Below are 19516 nucleotides of genomic sequence, written 5' to 3'. Positions count from 1 at the left end.
AGGAGAGGAACTACCAGACCCCCGTCATCAACGAGTGCCCAGTGGAGAGAGTGGACAGCTTCAAATACCTCGGAGTTCACATCACGCAGGACCTGTCATGGTCCTGTCACATCAACACCGTGGTGAAAAAGGCCCGACAGCGTCTCTACCACCTCAGACGCTTGAGGGACTTCCAACTGCCCTCCAAGGTGCTCAGGAACTTTTACTCGTGCACCATAGAGAGCATCCTGACGGGAAACATCTTAACCTGGTTCGGGAACAGCACCATGCAGGACAGACGAGCTCTACAGAGGGTTGTGCGATCAGCTGAGCGCACCATCCGCTCCGAGCTCCCTGACCTGCACTCAATCTACAGCAGGCGGTGCTGGACCAAGGCCAGGAAGATGGTGAAGGACCTCAGCCATCCCAACAACAGACTGTTCTCTCTGTTGAGGTCAGGAAAGCGATTCCGCTCCCTAAAGACCAACACAGAGAGACTGAGGAGGAGCTTCTTCCCGCAGGTGATACGGTCTCTCAATCACACCACCACACAGTACTGACCCACACATATAGTTCTTACACACACTGGACATTCTGGACATTGTTTTCACTTCATCACTTAAATCACTTTAAGCATATTTGCACTGCACAAGACATAATGTGGATTGCACAACACTGGTCACTACATTCTTCATTTCCAGTTAATACTTGTACAGCTGCTGTTATTGTGTATATATTTATTTATATTTCTTCATACATTCTTATATAGTTCTATACTGTGTATTTTGTTGTACAGTTATTTTTTTTTCAACTTTAATTTATATATTTTATCTTATTCTTTCCCAGTTAAATTTACCCTTCATTCTAATTTGTGTTGTACAGTTATTTCATTTTTAACCTTAATTTATATTTTATTCCTTCCTAGTAAAATTTACCCTTTTTAATTTTTCATATTTATTTCCTATCTTATTCATAGCCTTTTCCTTTTTTTGTTTTCTTTAGGTCACGAGCAGTTGTCCAAGCATTTCACTGCATATCGTACTGTGTATGACTGTGTATGTGACAAATAAAATTTGAATTTGAAATTTGAATTTGAATTTAATAGTTGAGTGTGGATATTTAGTAGTGTTGCACAGGTGGCATCCTGTCATGGTACTGTACTAAATTCACTCCTGAGACCCATTCTTTCACAAATGTTTATAGAAGCAGTCTGCATGCCTAGATGCTTGATTTTATATACCTGTGACCATGGAAGTGATTCAAACACCTGAATTAGATGATTTGGACGAATTAGTTAATACTTTCGCCAATATAATGCACTTCATTATGGATAATGACACTATTATACTGTAAGATCTGTTTTCTTCACAGCTTTGTACTTTCTGTTTTTCGTGTTTCACAGTAGCACCACACTATAATAGAGACAGAAACAGTCCCACAATGCCATATTAATGGTTTCAGTAGTTAAGTGATCCACTAGCAAAAGTAATATTTTTGTTTTATGAATGTCTGAGCAGTGGGGATAACACCTGTGCAGCTTAAATTCTCCTTGATGATGCTGGTGGAATTTGATTTATTCTGTGCAATAGATGGAAGATGTGCATTTATCACTAGGATTAGAAAGCGCTGAGAGTCATTCTTAAATAAATGGACATTTCAGAATGTATTTTTTTAAGTCACAAGGACATCTAGTTTCATAGAGGACATTCCTGATTGATGAGTAGGACACCTTTAATCCAAAGGTATCACTGTCCTTCATGCTAAAGAGGCACTTTCTTCCTTTTGTGTTTCAGAAAAACTAACATTGATTGAACATGTGTGTGTGTGTGTGTGTGTGTGTGTGTGTGTGTGTGTGTGTGTGTGTGTGTGTGTGTGTGTGTGTGTAGGTGTGTTCAGGCAAAGTATGGTTCAGGCATCGTTTTGTGCCAGCAGAGGATTTGATCATTTCATGATTTCATGCTTTTTTTTTTCTCTGTTTTAACCCCAGCAGTAACCTTCAGCACAAATCAATATAATATTTAAGAAGTTGTCAAACCCAAGCTGATTAATGCTCATGTTTTTATAAATAACAACCCATTATACCCATTTTAGCATTACAATATTTTAACCACCACGAGAAGGTCAGAGCAAACCTAAGTGTTGAGGCACAGAGAGGGTCTGTACTGTAAAAGAAAGTGAGCTGTACATAAGCCATACAAAGGGCACTTAGTACAGAGTGGATGCCACTTGGGAATCTTTGAGCCTGGCCATTTTCTTCTGGTTTAACAGCTTCAGTTCTCCATAACCCCACCATCCTGAACCCATGAAACCCAGAGAAAATATGTCAATCTGACATAAAGCACCGCATAGTGCTTGTTAGAAATGCTATACGAAAGTGACTACAGTGTTTAATTCGAATTATTTCTATAAAATATTTATGTTTTTATAAAAACTATTCAACCTGTATTCACAAGCTCGATCAGCAGGACAAACCTGCTTATGTTTCTTTTCTGTGTTTCATTTTTTTCCATATTCATTGGCATTTTTTGACCTTTGACTTCTCTTAACTTCTTTGTTCGGATGTCTTGCTTATCAGTCTTTGAATACAAGCCATCTGCTAATTCTTCCATCTGTTAACATGTGACGCACTAATGCTTATGGGAAATGGTGCTTGTGAAAAATGTCTAAAAGCAAAATATTAACTGAGCAACACAACAACATGCAGCTTTGTGATTACAGGGAATAATTCATTTAAATGGGGAAATTAATTAACACAGTGTGTGTCCGCGTAGGTGTGTGTGGTGTTATCTTCATCATGACAGCAAGTCCCCATCAAAAGTTTCAGAAAAAAGCAGTCTGACCACAGAGAGTGACAGCTACAGATATCCACGGGGCTCAAATACCTCTTGAATCCATGTCTTTGTGCGAGGGCACAACAGCTGTATCCGTGCATTTCATTTTAATTCTTCTCCTCTGAATGCAGGAGGTGAGGATTCTTTTGGGGGAACTCTGCACATATGCAACTTGACATCAACAACAGGGGCATATTTTGAGGCAGATGCTGCGTTCAATAATTCACATATTTATTCAGAGGCAGCACACAGGGTTTGATGAAAACTTTCTCCTTGTTTCTTCTTGGAATGCATAAATATGCAAACTGTTAAGTAAAACTTCTATTCCCTGTGTACTCACCGTGGCTGCTATATTGACTAGTTAAGTGCATTGCCAGTTTCACCCCATCATCTAAGGGGAATTCAACTTTTTTTTCCCTTTAACATTTGCTTTTGTTCCAGTATCCTGAGGGTGCCTGATGAGTCATGCACTTCTGAGCGTTTGTTCCAGTCCATCATAATGTTGTACAGCATCCTACAAGTTTAAACCGAACTCTGAAAGCTTGATTTACATTTGTAAATGGTGCATTTGTTACATTTTACCAAAAGATAGGCTTAACTACCATGAAGTCATCCTTGAGTTTTAAATGCATTTTGAAGCCAAAACCCCTGAATGTTCTTCACCATTGCCATCTTGATTTTTAACAAGAGGTTACCATTATCAGTCATCAGCCTCTGCTACCGAACTTGGTTAGCAAGATACACCCATATGGATGCATCTTACAGACACAGATACCTGCTAATTAGTGCTAAGTAGCAAACTACTACAACAAAAAATTCACTCAGCAAAACAAAAGCACAGAATTCCCGGAGAGTGTACATCACAACAGGCCATATTATTGAAATGCTAAAGAGTAGATTCTATAAGTGCAAATGAGTGAGAAATTAGTGAAGATAAATATAACTGGATGTAAATGTCTGTACCCACAGATCATATTGTACCTTTTTCATTTTTTATCTGCAATTTTCACTCATTTTAGTTGAATAAATGAGTGATGTTTACGATAAACACAAACTTTGCCTAAACAAAATCACATAAGGCAAAGGTATATATATATATATATACAGATATATATCTAAATGAAAAGCTTCTGCAGAATCAGTATCAGTTTTACTTGTTTAGTGATGGGGCTAGAAAAAACAAAGTGCTCACATACGAGATAACTCTTAGTGACAGTCAGGCGAGAAGAGAAAAAGCAGCAAAACCACCAACATAACTAGGCTCATGGAGGGCAGCCACCTGCTTTGACCCTTCGTTGTGAGGGAAAGGCAAACAGAGAAAAGAAGAAGACCTGACAGTTTGCAGGTTTGTGGTGCCAGCAATTGCAACAATGTTGAGAACAGAGAAGGAAAAAATGCTATTTTATGTGGAGATAAAATATCCTGTTCATAGCATGATAATAATATAAATATCCTGTACTATCATGGAGAAATAACTGAAAAGTAACACTTACTTTTCCTGTTGAAAGCATTGACACCGGTCAAAACTGGATGAAATAAAAACTAATAGGATGTTCAAGACTGCTGCAGTGTGCCGTGTTTGAACTTCTGATATCATGAACTCTCTGTTTGGTTTGACTCTATTTGAAAAAAAAGAAGGAAAAAAGACGGAAAGAAAGAAACTTCTACAAAGACAGCACAATGACTTTGAAGTCACAGTGAGGTACTTTGTTTTTTGAGGACGTTACATAGTATACTGAGGTGACAGTGAGGTAATTTTAGGTGGCGTGTAGTCATGGTTGACTTTGTGTAGCCGTCCGCCTGTGAGTTTGTGTGTGTGTGTGTGTGTGTGTGTGTGTGTGTGTGTGTGTGTGTGTGTGTGTGTGTGTGTGTGTGTGTGTGTGTGTGTGTGTGTGTGTGTTTGACACCACAACACAAAAGCTGAGCAGCTCTGTGGCCTTGAGAGCATTTACTGTTGTTTCCTGTCAAAAACTTGACAGGTCACTCCACTCTTTCCCGCTTAGAATAGAAGAGAACAAATTAGAATATATGAAAAAAAAAAAAAACAAGTAACTGGAGGGAAAGGTGTCTTTTTTTATTATTATTATTTAATACTATGGAGAAACAAATCATTGTTGTCGCTCACTAACATGGAATGTTTCTCATACTTTAAAAAACGGGACATAGTAACTTTATCATCTTATATTTAAGACTTTTTTCTTCTCTTTTTATTCACCCCTTTTCTTTTAGACCACCAGTTTTCTGTCAGAGGCCCAGTTTTCTTCAGAGTCACCAGAAACCCTGGACCCACTTTTCAAGTTCCATGAGACCATTGCTAAGGTAGGACCATGTAATTATTTCTAATTCTAGCAAGAATTGCGATTGTTATGACGACTTTACCATGTAAGGCAGGATCTGTTGATTTGGGACATCTGTGCTACATATGCTATTTTCTACGCTGCGAATTTTGACAAAATTAGGAGACAAATGTAAAGAATACAAAGTTCTTCCAGTTGGAAAAAAAATGAAAAAGCATATACGTTCATGGTTTATCCTGACTTGGGAAGTGCTTGGTTAGGAATGTTGGTAAACAGAGCATAAAATCTGAAAGGTAGAACCCTATGTAAAGGAGTGTATAGTTTGATATCACTGAGTGCACTGCTGAAGAAAGCCCATGCCATAAATGTGGTTTAAACTTTCTTGTCCCAAATGAGATTATCTCTTCCATCAGAAATTGCTAAAATACTACACTGTAAGCTTGTCTGTGTTGAATGAACCTGGGATAACAACTTTTACTCAATGTCTAAGCGTTATGGAAAAATAGTTTAATCCTTTAATCAAATAGAGCCAAAACAAAAGGCAACAAAACAATCTCACTTGTAAGAGGAGAGAAAACAGACTCAAATTGTAGACATATACCAAGTGACAGACAATAAGCGAGCTGCACCACAGGGTTATAATGCTGGCTGCTGATGCCTGTGACAGTCCAGACAAGCCAGTTCACCATGCAACAAATGAGACATCCTTCATGTGTATATACATGCTGTGTGGCTTTCTGTTCACAAGATTCTCCCAATCAAAATAGTTGTCAGTCAAATATCATTTTATTAACAAAAACACAAACATTCTTATTATTATTACTGCAATAACCTTATCAGTATTGCTTGCTTTGTAAGGAAGGTTTAATTGGATTGGACAACTTTTGCAGTTGGAAAGAACAAACTGGGTCATTTTGCAAAAATTTGTTATTTATAATAATGTAAATTAATGTTAAATTTGATAATCCAACTACACATTTGTTTTTCACTTGTCTAGTTCATTGTTGTGGTGTAGGCTAAAGCCTATCCCAGGCCGTCCTCAAGGTGCAGCAGGTTGAGAGGCGGGATATACCCTGGACATGGTGCCAGTCTGTTGGAGGACTAACTCATTTTGATAATTAGCCCATTCTACTTTAAAGTCTTTAGCGTTGCATTACAGAATCTGATATCTGCTATGCTTCGAAACGGGTGGTGCATCATACATGCAGGACAGGGGTGTCCGAACTCCGGCCCGCGATCCATTTTTAATTGGCCCGCCAGTAATTTTATAAATAGAATAGAATATTGTCCGCACTTCAACTTTTGCTTGAGCGTATTGCACTTCTTAGTTTTAACACCAGGGGGAGCTTCTGTTGATCAAGGCAGTTGCTCCACCAAAAAGGACAATCACAGAAGAAATTTACCCCAAGTTACTAAACATGGCAGAACCAAAGAAGCGAAAGGTAGAAAGTGAATGCAGAAAATTTCAGACACGTTGGGAGAGTGAATATTTCTTCAGAGAATTCAAGGGGACGTGTGTCTGTTTGATCTGCACTGAAACTGTGGCGGTTATGAAAGTATAATGTACGACGCCATTATGAAACCAAACATCAGGCCTATGCATCCTACACTGGTGCTGAGCGAGAGCAGAAATTAAAGCAAATGGTAGCTGTCCTGCAGGGTCAGCAACAGTATTTTTTTCGTGCTCAAAAGGTCCAGGAAAAGGCTCCAATAGCCAGCTATGAGGTCGACCAACTCATCGCAAGACATGGCAAGCCTTTTTCAGATGGAGACCTCATAAAACACGGCCTCGTTAAAGTCACCGAAATAATGTGGAAAAAGTGCAGGACTTCAACAACGTCAGCATGTCCACAGATACAGTTGTGCGATGCATTGAAGACTCGTCGGCCAACATTAAACTGCAACTGTCTGATAAAGCTGTGCTTTTGATTTTTACTCCATCGCATGCGATGAGAGCACCGATGCCACAGACACCGCAAAGCTGCTAATTTTTTGCGGGGAGTGGACGAGAGCACGAGCGCTTTAGGTGAGTAAAAAATATATTCCACCGTACCCGTGTGTTAATGTGCAGGTACACATGCTTCAAATATCAATAATGCGCATCAATTCTGTCACTACCCTGCTTTTGCGCACCACTTTCTTATATGCGTTTTTCTTGTTAACACACAGAGTACACGCCGCTGTGCACAGCGCACGCAGACGCAAAGAAGTCAGCTGATCTCATCTGATGCAGATTTGCTCCTTGATCAAGTGACATTTGTCCGGATTTTTAGCACGAGTGGCGATCATCACCGCGGCTGGATGGCCCGATTTACATACCCAGCGCAGCTGATACTCACCAGAATAATTTACTAAGATTATATGGACTCCTGTTATTAAGTCCAGTTCAGTCTGTTAATGTTGATAACGGTTTCAAACAACGTTAATAGTGTTGCTAAGCCTAATAACTTAAATAACAAACTTGAAATGTACCTGTCCCATTTTCCCCTGTTTTTTCGCTGTACTGTAAATCTTCTGTCTAAGAAGAAATCTGAGGCTGCTGTTCTGAGAATGAGCTACCAAAGCTTTTTCTGAATAAGTCAATAAAGATCCATTTATGGAAAGCTGTGATGAAAGTAGTTTTGTCTTTAATTATATTCAACAATATAACATATTCAGCCACTTTTAAGTGATTTTTCTAACTTTAATACACTAAAGTTAAGATTATATACCTAATTTCTTGTAAGTGGCCCAGCCCCTCCTATATTTTTATGTATGTGGCCCTCAGTGAAAAAAGTTTGGACACCCCTGATGCAGGAAAACTGGTACCAGGCTTCTGCTGTTGCTAGGCAGCTGCAAAGCCAGCTGCTGTCAGTCACTTAGCTGGTGTAGCAAATGAAATTAGCAGGGTCATTAGCTAAGTAAAGCATAAAAAGTCACAATCCATTTTAGCTGCAACAGTCAATGCCCAGCATCTATTGATATTTACTGGAGATGAGCAGGCTTTGCAGGAACAATCACTTTATGTTCAGTTCCTCAGTACAGCAGATCTAATGAAGCCCTGACTCTGAAGAAAAAAGCAAAAGCAGAGATGTGGTTTCACATCTTTGAAAATATGCACATTCAGGGCAGCTTGCCAGAAAACTTGTAAGGTGTTTCAGGGAAGTAAAAAAGGCAACTTGAGGTTAAATGCACTGCATGTTTATCCACAGCCATCCCTTGTGATTGCAGCCTTCCTTTCTTGTTCTTTTGCTATAGTTGTGACATATTTTTTCCTCTACAATGACACCTCTGTAAAAGTCAGAATAAATTCACACTGCTTATATAAGATGTTGCCAAATTAGGATTTCCATCTCAGCTAACAGGACCTTTTTAAAATAGCCCTTGCTGTTAGGAGGAACACTCTCATTGCTTATAAATGCCACCAGCTTACCATAGCTATCACCGCTGTGGTAAGCTGTCACAGCATACAAATTACATAAGGCACAGTGACATTTTCATTATCTTTTATGGAGCCCAGCTCTAAATGAAGACACTTCATTTTGTTATGTCCCTACCTTGGCACCTCATATGTGAGAAATTACACTTAGTTTACAAGTACCACCCTGGCAGAACTGTAGTAGCTCGTCCTACTCCTGTGTAGGTTTGTTCTCTGTAAACAAAAGACATTTTTATTCTTTGATGCAGAGAGTGGAGATGGAACCAGATAGAAGCAGACAAATAACTGAAATCACTGGCATTTACATAGGTTGATTATTTTATGATTATTTGTCTTGACTGTGTTTATTGTCACAGTGTAAAGCTTGATGTGGAAATCGCACGCAGACAGAAAAACCTGGTGCAATGCTGTGTCTCAATGGGGATTGCCATAAACGGATTACCAGATGTGTGTGCCTGGAAATTATATCTAGATTTATGAGTTAAGTTTATTACTGACTATTTATTACTAATTATTTCCTGCAGCTCCTGGGTAATAGAAGTCTTCTAAAAAAGAAGAAGAAGAAAAAAAGCAACTACAGCTCATTTTCTTCTTTCATTTCACAAAAGCATAACAACCACAGTGCCCCAGTTAGTATAATGATAAATGATGAAATGAATTATTGTCCATTTAAAACCATACACAGCTGCGATTTCTATGATGGAAAGGGACACCAGAGAATCATTGTATGACAGAGAGATTAACATAAAGCTTAAACGCAAAAAGACTGAATGCAATTTTGTCTTTTTTCATTCTTTTTATGCTTTCAAAAAGCTGGAACTCTATTTCTGCAGTTATTTAACTGCCAACAGTTGATACTGCATTATCTAAATTCAGCTCAAATGTAAGCAAAACAGGTTTGAATGGTGAGTGTGTGGTCATTTGTGCATGTGTGTGTACCGGCAGCGTAAGGTGTCATTGTTCACAGTGCAGGTGACCTTCATGTCCATCCCATCCCTGCTGGATGGTGATTGCTCGCCTAAAAAGCACCTGGTTGGCAGCTCATTTTTCTCCCTTGATTTTCATTCAACAGCACCTCTTCCATTCATCTGGACAAAAACGGTGGAAACTTACTGACCTTAAAAACAAATACCAAACAATAATGGCAGGTCATTCTTGTGGTTCGGCGTGTTTCACGGTATTGCAGCATGCTTCATATCACCTCCAACTTTATCCACAGTTGTGGGTTGACACAGATACTGGCTTGGGTCAATAAGTTTCACTTTATAACGACTAAATAAGTACTCTCTCATGTGAGTTACTGTACTTTTGCAAACACAATGGAAAAGGTCACAGATCGGCTTTTATTAAGTGTTAATTTATGTCTTTCACTGAGCAGCAGAGCTTTCTAGGTCTCGCATTGTTCTGTATGCTTCCTACCGCTAAGACCAGGTGTCCCAGAAACATTTTTCTTAGAGAAACTCGAGGCAATGAGATACACTGAGAGGAAATGAACTTACACACTGACAGCTGAATGTTTTTTTAGATGTATAACACTGCATAACACAATGATGCGAGGTTGTAAAGTCAGTGGAAGTATAGAACTTTACAAACCATTTCACATGTAGACCGCATGCTTGAAAATGAAGTTTGACATTGTGACAGTAGCATAACTGTGTTTGATGACTGATGTGCTCCACTGGCAGGGGAGATAACACATATGCCAAATGTTTCCTAGCTTACTCATTCCCCACTTTTTGGAGAGGAAGGCTGATGGTAAGATGACCTGGAGGAGAAAACAAGTTGAGGTTTGGGTTAGGAAAAGTGATCCACATGTCGCTTAAGCATGTTTTACTGCCTTCCCACATGCTTGTTTCCGCTATCACTTTCCACTATATTACAGGGCGACCGTGGTTCAGGGGATTGGGAAGCTCATCTTGTAACCGGAAGGTTGCTGGTTTGATCCCTAGCTCTGTCTGTCTTGGTCGTTGTGTCCTTGGGCAAGACACTTCACTTACAGGTGATGGCCAGATGGTGCGATATGGCATCCTCGCTTCTGTCAGTCTGCCCCAGGACAGCTGTGGCTACAACTGTGGTTTGCCTCCACCAGAGAGTGAGTGAATAGTGGAATTGTAAAGCGCTTTGAGGGCCTCGAAAAGCGCTATATAAATGCAATCCATTATTATTATTATTATTATTATTATTATTATTATTATTATTATTATTATCATCCTGTTTGCTAGTTTTTAGTTCCAGTGGTCAGATTTGACCTTTCTCTGCTTTAGTTTCAGCCTCCTACAATAAATGATGTCACAATGTAGCTTTAAATGTTTTTTATAACGTCCACTTCTATTACTTGAAGTTCTCCAGTTGTCTTTAAAACCAGCAGTTGTAATTACGCTCGCTTTCTCAATCAACTCATCCTGGCCAATTTGCCCTAACCGCTTTCCTCGCCTGTACTACTGGAAATGTTTTTTTAAGTTTTTTGCACAGTCACGTAAATTGTTAAGCTTGTAATTATACCTTTAAAATGCTGCACACTTGTGTGCAGTTATCCTAAATGATTCAACCAGTATGCCAGTTAAATTTAGGCGGTGATGTTCCGGGAGGAAAAGGGTCACATCTAATGTGCTTTTAAGAATGACAAACGGTTAGGTTGCACTTCATGGTTGTAACAAAAGGAGGGTGTGAGGACAATTGTACACACACAGAAAATCTAAAGTAGGAGTATTGCAGTTTTCTGCATTTTAGATGGACAGACAAGATTTTTTTAAGTGCTTATATGAAGAAAAGAAATGTTAAAGGTCTTTGAAACCCAGTGACTCACCTACCCAGTGAGCAACAATCAAATGGTCAAATATTTGGGCACATCAGTGGTTTAAACCCTGGAGTGGATATCTCTGCCCTGTGTTTTCAGACATTTAGAGAAAGAAATCTTCCCAGCTGACAATTCATGCCGAACATTCAGGTTTGTTTCGTACTTACCCTTTATTTTTTATCACATAGACAGAAAAAAAAAGTTTTTATTTACAGATGAGTCCTGTAATCTCTGGCAAAGCTCGTCCGTGTCTATGAGGAAGGTTGCAGCCATGGTGGGCGGAGGAGAAATAGCGCTGTCATTTGGCCTTAATCATCACATCCTTGGAGATCAGGCAAAGTGCCAGATGTTATTTGTGCAGGTTGTAAAATGAAGGGAGAGAGAGAGAGAGGGGAAGAGAGGGAGAGAAGGCCAAAAGTACACTGACACAACATGTCATCATGAAGGGCAAATAGGAGGAGGCAGAGATGTTATTCTCCATGTTAAATATTCAGACTGGGAGAGGAATACAGAAAGGCAGAGAAGTCTGTGACCTCTTTTGGACTTGTGTGTATGTTTGTGTGCCTGGACTTATGTTGTGAAGAAATGAAGCCATTGTGGTGACCAAACGCCCCTCATCGGGTCAAAGTCTTTATGAACAAAATCATTCAAATATGGGTGAAAACATACAAGACGAGGTTAGGATGAGCACACGTTACAGATATGGTAAGTTACCAGGAAAAGAATGTATATCACTGTAATGTCCTTTTGAGTATAGGGAACAGGAAAGTGTGTGTGTGTGTGTGTGTGTGTGTGTGTGTGTGTGTGTGTGTGTGTGTGTGTGTGTGTGTGTGTGTGTGTGTGTGTGTGTGTGTGTGTGTGTGTGTGTGTGTGTTTTCCGAAATGTCAGCAAGTCTGCAAGAGACATGGAGACACAAACACTTTTGCATATCTTGTAGTTATAATGAACAAAGTTTTTAATAACAAAAAAACATACTTAGTTTTTGTGCCAACTGATTCTACTAATAGTAATACCTGCATGTTGTCTATGTCAAATATTCTGATCAATTTATTTACTTATTGTTAGTTAAATAAATCACATGTCCTTCAACATTGTGAAGCACACACAAAAAATGGTCACTCGGCTGAAAATCAAATCAACAGAAATCTCAAGATAATCCTAATCGTTTCTCTTGTTTTGTCACCATCATACAGCAGAACAAATAAGATTATGCCTGTGAGGACATTAGTGCATTGCACCAGCAAATAGCAAGTCATCTCAGGACAAAACAAATTACTTACAGCAATAATATGACTTCAGAAAGCTGGGGTCAGGGTGCTAGTTTAGCTCACTGGGTTGAACAGACACCTCATATGTTATAAGGCTATTGCAGATGCCTGGGTTTGAATTTGCTCATGGCCATTTGCTGTGCGTCTTCCCAGTGCTCTCTCTCTCTCTCTCTCTCTTTCTTCTCTCTCCTAGCTTTCCTTTTAAGAAAGCACTCCCCAAAAATACTTAAAAGAAAGCTGGGGTCATTTTAAGGCAGAATCCTAAGTGTGCCCAAAGATAGATGGCTAAAAGACAAATGAGCTCACTTTCCACTCCAGTGTGACAGGGCAGAATTTGTATTTGCTTCAAATAGAATTAATTATTCCTTAAAATCATAGAGTTCAGTCAGAATGAACATTCAATCCTTAAAATTGAGTGGCTCTAAAAGAGAATAGGGTTGAATGAAGACAGAAAAATAGCTCATGGCAACAACACGTCTTGGACATTAGCTGATATACATCTGATATACAGTCTCACTACAATGCAGTAGGTTGAGCTGGTGTCACAAAATGAGAAAATGAACGTTTGTATGTGTCATGTTCTTCTGTTTAACAATTGCAGATATGAATATGTATTTTTTCTTTCTCTCTTCTTATTGCATCAGTGTTTTATCGTCTTTCTCTGTGTATCATTCTCTCTGTTTTATCCTCACAGCAACACCGAACCACCTCCTGACTCTCTATGGAATGGTGCATGTGCATTGTTAGTGTTGTAGCTCAGGGACTTTGCCTATGCTCTGTGTCCCTGAACTCATTTGTCAAGTGCGGTTTTGGACACAGCTTGGTTGGAAGGGCTGAGGGTGGCAGGTGGCAACAGAATGCATCTTTCACTTTCTTTGTTCTTTCTCTCCTCTGCCTCCCTTGGCCTCTAAGTGTGCAGTGCTCTCAGAGTAGCACATTTTTTAAACGTGGTCTTGTATACAAGCTGGAGTCCTCTGAGTTGGCAAAGCATGGCAGGCGTTGATCAGGCCAAGGACATGTAGCAGGTCCCTGCTGCACAGTGCTAGGTTTGCGTCAAACAGCCATATACTTTACATGTGCAGTAGGTATAAAAGTGTAAATAGAAATGTGATGTTTGCCTCAAGAAAAGAAAATGTTTACTCGGCCATTTTAATCCTTGCACTTTAAACACTTCAACCCAGTTTTGTTTTGGATCTTAATAATCGCTGCGGTTAGCAACGCTTTCCTGTGAATTCTTAAAAAAATGTTGATTTCCCACATCTGACCATGTGGATTTGTTTTCCTAAATCTAACTTAATCTTAACCACAGAGAAAAAAAGTATGTCCACAAACTGAGGGCAAGGTTGTTAAATGCTGCTGAAGGCAGTGATGTGCTTTCCATGTAAATTAAGTGAGCCGTTAATGTTGTTACAGGCCTGCAAAATGTTTTCAGTGCAAGTCTTCGCTAACATCCAGAGCATCAAGTGCTGTTATCTTATCAAAGCTGTTCTTTCACACATCCAGAACATTTTTGTCCCTTTTTTGTGAACAAGTAAAAACAAAACAAAATGCAACAGAGCTGCAAAAGAGCAATAAACTTCTTCTGGCCAATGCATGTGTGACTTACTCCCCAACGATCCCTAATTTAGATTTTGTCTCTCTTAAAAAGAGGGCTGATCTCTCAGTGCAGAAAAGCTAAAGGAAACTATGTTTGCATCTCTGTGACATCAAACATCTCTGATGCCCTAGGATGACAAAGAACTAACACAACATGAACTGAGATGTGTCATATTTTTGTATCTTCTCTTCTTAATATTAGTAGTAGTAGTAGTAGTGGTAAGCAGTATTATGTTAGCAGTTGTCATTAGAGTGTTATCATAGCTGCAGTCAGTTTAAATCAAATCCTGAGATGTGCAAGTGCGGACCAAAACAACCACACCAAGACCCTTTGCAGGAGGTCATCTTGGTGCAAATAACTATGAAATGATGTCTTCCAGTATTCCAGAACATAGCACCTTCTTCCTGTATTTACTTTTCTTGGTCCCGCCCCAGACACATCTGGCCAATGAGCAGACATACTATAATATTCTCACGTGGTTTATAGTCATGCATTTTGGTTCACTTGGAGTTCACCTGGATTTTTCTCTGTGTGAAAATAAACCAAGTAAAAAAGAAGTGACGAGCTACAAACCCATCAACTGATTTGGATTGGTAAACATTTATATGTGACATTATTCAAGACATTTTTTTTCTTCCCAAGACACATGGAATGTGCACTGTATGTGGGGCAAGTGTCAGATTAAACACTGGTGATACTAATAAGGATAGAACAGACATGCAGGCTGGAAAACTGGCAAACTGGGGGACGTAAACCTGACAGGAGTGCACAACTACAGCAGATTAAGAAAAAAGAAAGCAGAAATAAGAAAAAGTATGAGCACAAAAAATCATTATTGTTAGTAGTAGCAGTAGTAGTTTCACACCTATATATCACTGGAATTAATTTGTCCTTGTCTTGGAGTGAAACACAAACAGAAACACAGAGGGCAGTAAAAAAAGAAGATAGGCAGGGAGACAGGAAGGGTAGATGGTAATAGAACAAACAGGCCCAGAAATGAAGAGTGGGACAGAGGGAGAATGAGAAAACTGCAGATAAGCCTGCAAATATAGATGGAGGTGATGGTGATGAAGACTAAATGTCCCTCCCAGAGAGACATTGATTGGTGAGAGGAAATGAAGACAGAATGACTTAACATAATACACAAGATCAGACACGCAAATAAAGATGTGTCAGGAGCCAGATAGACGAGTAAAAATGAAAATAATAAACAGAGAGAAGAAGATGGCACGTATACGAAGGTTGCAAAAAGTTGGCAGAAAGAGTTAAATATGCTGGGGAGAGATTCTGATTCATGGAGTTAAGGAGATGAATAGGAAAGGTATTTAATACATTTTATTTCCAGGTCTGGGCTCATGTGTCTTCTTTATTGAATTCTGTCATCTTTACTTAACATCCATTTCTCATTGCTGCCAAAGAGCACAAATACCACGAGATGTGATCAGTAAAGGAAGTTGGGAACTTTATGTGAGAAAGTTAATCTGAAGGTGATGCTTTCATGATCTCATACACAACAGAAAAGAGGGTACAGTAGTAGATTAGAAAGGAAGGAGGAAGAAGGAAGACAGCAAATGTTATTGGGAATAAAAACTCTTGTCATGTAATCATGACCGTTATTCAGGGTTTCTTAAGGTTTCCATCAAAGTTTATATTCTTCTGGACGTCACCAAGAAGTTGTGGTGTGACATTATTAAAACACGGGATAAAAAGGTTCAGACTTCAAATTGACCCTTTGAAAACCCTGCCAGATGTCCATAGAAATGCAGACCTTCTGTAAACAGGTATTTGTGAGTATATGAATCAAAAGCGTTCAGAGTCCAAATTAATGTAACTGTATGCTGGAAATGCAGAGGAGATTTTCAAGAGTCAGACCCTGAACCCTCGGGCAGTTCCGGCAACATCGCGATTTATAATTATCACAGGAGAAAAATGTATTTTTGACATGCAGCCTAGAGTCTAACTGCAAATTGCTGTGGAGGGAAATACGTATTAAATATATACAAATATTTTGAATCTGATGCTCACTAATTGGTGCCACATAAGACTTCTGCAAGTTGCAGCAGTTGTGAAGCTCTGTTTGGCATATTCATGCGGGATCTAATAATCAGGTTTTTTCAGACTGAGTCTCATTTTGCATATTGAACCTGTTGGTTTAGTTAGATAATCCATGGATTAGTTTCTGTTCATTCGACAGATTAATAGTTTGGAAGCCCATTGGTATACAGATTTTGTCTTTCAAAACAGACTGCTCTTATTGGACATCAACCTGTTTCCACTAGAAAATGTTAGTCATTTTCATGGCACTTTCATTCCTGTAGTCATGACTGAGAACCTTGTCACTAATTCGACAAAGGTAGTCAGATTATTCTTCAGGAAAGATGGGTTTTGCGTCTGTGTGTAATGCAGTTGCTTGTCAGCCCTGTCCACTGCTTTTTCGATAAATGCTCGAGAACAAAGGAACATTAAAGCACCCATATAATAGAGATTACAGCAGAGCAAAAAGGAGGAGGGAAAACAGAGGCTTTTCCATCCACTAAGATCAAAGCCTTGGCTTGTGTTGATAGATTGGACTTATCTCTGTGCTGTTGCTTGTTAAGGCTAAGGGGCTTTTTGGAGATAAGATTCGCCCTTCTGAGGCACTGTGGCCTCTCAGACTTTCCCCAGGGGTCACCAGCGAACAAACAATTAGCGTGGTCGGTAGCTCTAAATGTATCTCAGACTATGCCCAGTGCTACTACTGGAAGCACATATACTGTCAACTCTTATGTGTCGCATACCTCTGATTATCCACAACATAATCTTCCTAAACATCCAAGGTTTCATTCGACTTACCTACCACAGCAATCTTTGACAGCTTAGCTGGAGAGACGTCATCAGCGCCTCCCCCCCCAACTATTTTGCTGGTAATACCTGAAACGAGTAAAGAAAATCAACAGCCTATTTGTGCAAGATAATTGGGGGGGGGGGGGGGGGGGGGGGCTATATTGGTTGGGTCTGATTATTGGGGGGGGGTCATAACCCCCCTAACCCCCCTGGAAATTACGCCCCTGAGTGACGTCTAAGAGGAATGCATTGCACAAAACAACAAATCGTGAAAATTATAGAATTATTACATTTGCTGGATGTTCTTGTTTTTGTAGCAAATAAACCATCAATGTAACAGAAAGCAATTTATTTAATAACTAAACATAATAAATTCAATTTGCATTTTTGGTGAGTTTTTTCTGTTTTTCAAATTGCGTACAGAAAAAAAATATTGGATCATTCTTAGTTGAAAAAATTAAAATATTATCAACAAAAACATGACAATTAGTAACGTTGCTGTACCACCTCTGGCTTTTATATTGTCCTGAACTAATTTAAGCGTCTACCTGTTCATTAATTGCTGAGGTAATGATTGCCATATCTCCGAGTCGTTTAGCTGACACGCAACTCCTTATATCATAAATGAGTGGGAAAATTTGCTTGTGTTTTTTCAGGCAGTCATCTTTATATTTTTTCCCCTGAACAGCACCAGACAAAGGTTGCAGCATAATCTCCATGACCAAAGTGATGCTCAGTAATTCACCACTGCTCATCACTTTCATTCAATCATCTCCAGCCCATTGCTTCTCTTTAGCCCTTTGTAACCGTGTTTTCTTTCCTTTAGATGATAGATCATTGGCTTTTCTTTATGTAAAATAAAGATGTTTTCTGTTTATAAAATTCCCATTTTTGGTTTGAACTTGCTCTAAATTTTACAGGAAATGTTGGTCCATCATTTTCTGACACAATCCATGTTGTTTTGTTCTTGAAGGAATTTTAAAAATGCTGTTCACTGGTTCACATAATTAAATAATGGTAAGTAAGTCACATGTGCTATACTTTTCATGTTAGTCTTAAGAAACATTATTAGTTATTCCAGATTAATAAATCATAAATGAAACGTTGCTGAAACACAACACTGCCTTTTCTCCAGCTATAGCAAAGTGGACAGCAAACTCTAAACTAATGTGTAGTTATATCTTTGAGGTGGGATATGTCAGATACAGCACAGCCTATGACAAATCAGCCTCTTCATGAGAAGGCTCTAGCCCAAATCTTTTAACCTCTCAGCCTAGTTACTATGTTAAATATAATCAGTCATCTAGGGACCCTGGATCATTAAAATGTATTGCTACTATTATCACGCAGGGACCCACAAGTCAGTGTTTCTGCCACCTGTTATGGAGGGCACAAGTCACTGAAGGATGACCAGACACCTGCATAATGCAGACCTCACAATCCATCTTACCGTGAACTCCTACTTTCACCTCTCTGGCTATACTTTTTTTTAGTATTTCTCATTGTAGCTCTCCTCTAATCTTCATGTTTCAGTATGTGTACAAATAATCATGCTTGCAAATGTTAACTCTAATCACAGTGAATCTTTTGGACTTTCACTTCAAGCACTTGAGCTTAATTTGTGGAAAACAGAAAGGTACAGGTCATGTAATTAAGTCGGCTCACTCCCTAGAGGCAAGTTATTTTAGGTCTGGTTTGGGGACAGTTTGGTTAAGATGTCATGAAAAATTTAGTGCTTTTGAGTCATTTAGTTCCTTTCTTCTGTTTCACCTTAAAATCCAAAGTACTGTGACTGTCGAATTGGAATTATGGACTCTTGTCTTTTGTGAAAACATTCTAAAGAAAGATGCTGATAGATCTTTAGTCATTCAATTGACAGATGAATTACAGTGAAAACATAAATTGGGAAATATTGTTATAATATAGTGTGCTATATAAAACATATCCTTAAACAATTGTTTGTGGTGTTTCCAGGTTTTAAATGCTCTTTCTGCTGTGTCCTTCTATGTACAAACTAAATGATTTTAGCAAAAACAAATGCAGCTGTTGTAGACAAAAGCAATGTGAAAAAATGAAGTTGACATTAAGTGATGATGAGCTGGTCCTAAACAAGAAAAGGAAGAAACAAAAACTCTGGTTCATCCAAGCAGGAGGGAGAATTCCATCATTTGATTCACGATTTTAAACTGTATCACAGCTGATTTCATGCATATTTCAGTCAGTGGGCAGTTTGAACTCTTGTTGGCAGAGTTGGGACCACATCTGAGGAGAGCCAATTGACCCGCAGCAGCAGCTAGCTGTATGCCTGAGGAGAAATAGCATTATTTTACTATTTCCCTGTCATTGTATATTCAGTACCTGTATGTGTTTTGTGCTACAAGCTTTCTTGTTGCCAAATGCAGTGGTATGATTTGTTTGATTTGTTTATTTTAATCCAAAAAATTGGAGCAATCAATCCTGGATCAGAAAAATAAATAATTAAAAAATATTTAAATATTTTTAATG

At 38.9% G+C, this 19516-nt stretch overlaps 1 protein-coding gene across 1 annotated transcript in view; it reads left to right on the top strand.

Moving 5' to 3' along the window:
* Positions 1-19516, top strand: part of naaladl2 (N-acetylated alpha-linked acidic dipeptidase like 2) — a 480620-nt gene that overhangs the window by 388836 nt on the left and 72268 nt on the right. The window contains exon 15 of the mRNA XM_080297617.1: positions 5040-5129. Within this exon, the coding sequence (XP_080153743.1) occupies positions 5040-5129 (90 nt within the window). The remainder of the gene's footprint in view (positions 1-5039; positions 5130-19516) is intronic.

The sequence above is a fragment of the Astatotilapia calliptera genome, chromosome 23 (assembly GCF_964374335.1).
Source record: "Astatotilapia calliptera chromosome 23, fAstCal68.1, whole genome shotgun sequence".
In the NCBI taxonomy this organism is placed as follows: Eukaryota; Metazoa; Chordata; class Actinopteri; order Cichliformes; family Cichlidae; genus Astatotilapia; species Astatotilapia calliptera.
The sequence above is the reverse complement of the archived record's forward strand: the minus strand, read 5'-3'. Positions and strand labels throughout refer to the sequence as shown.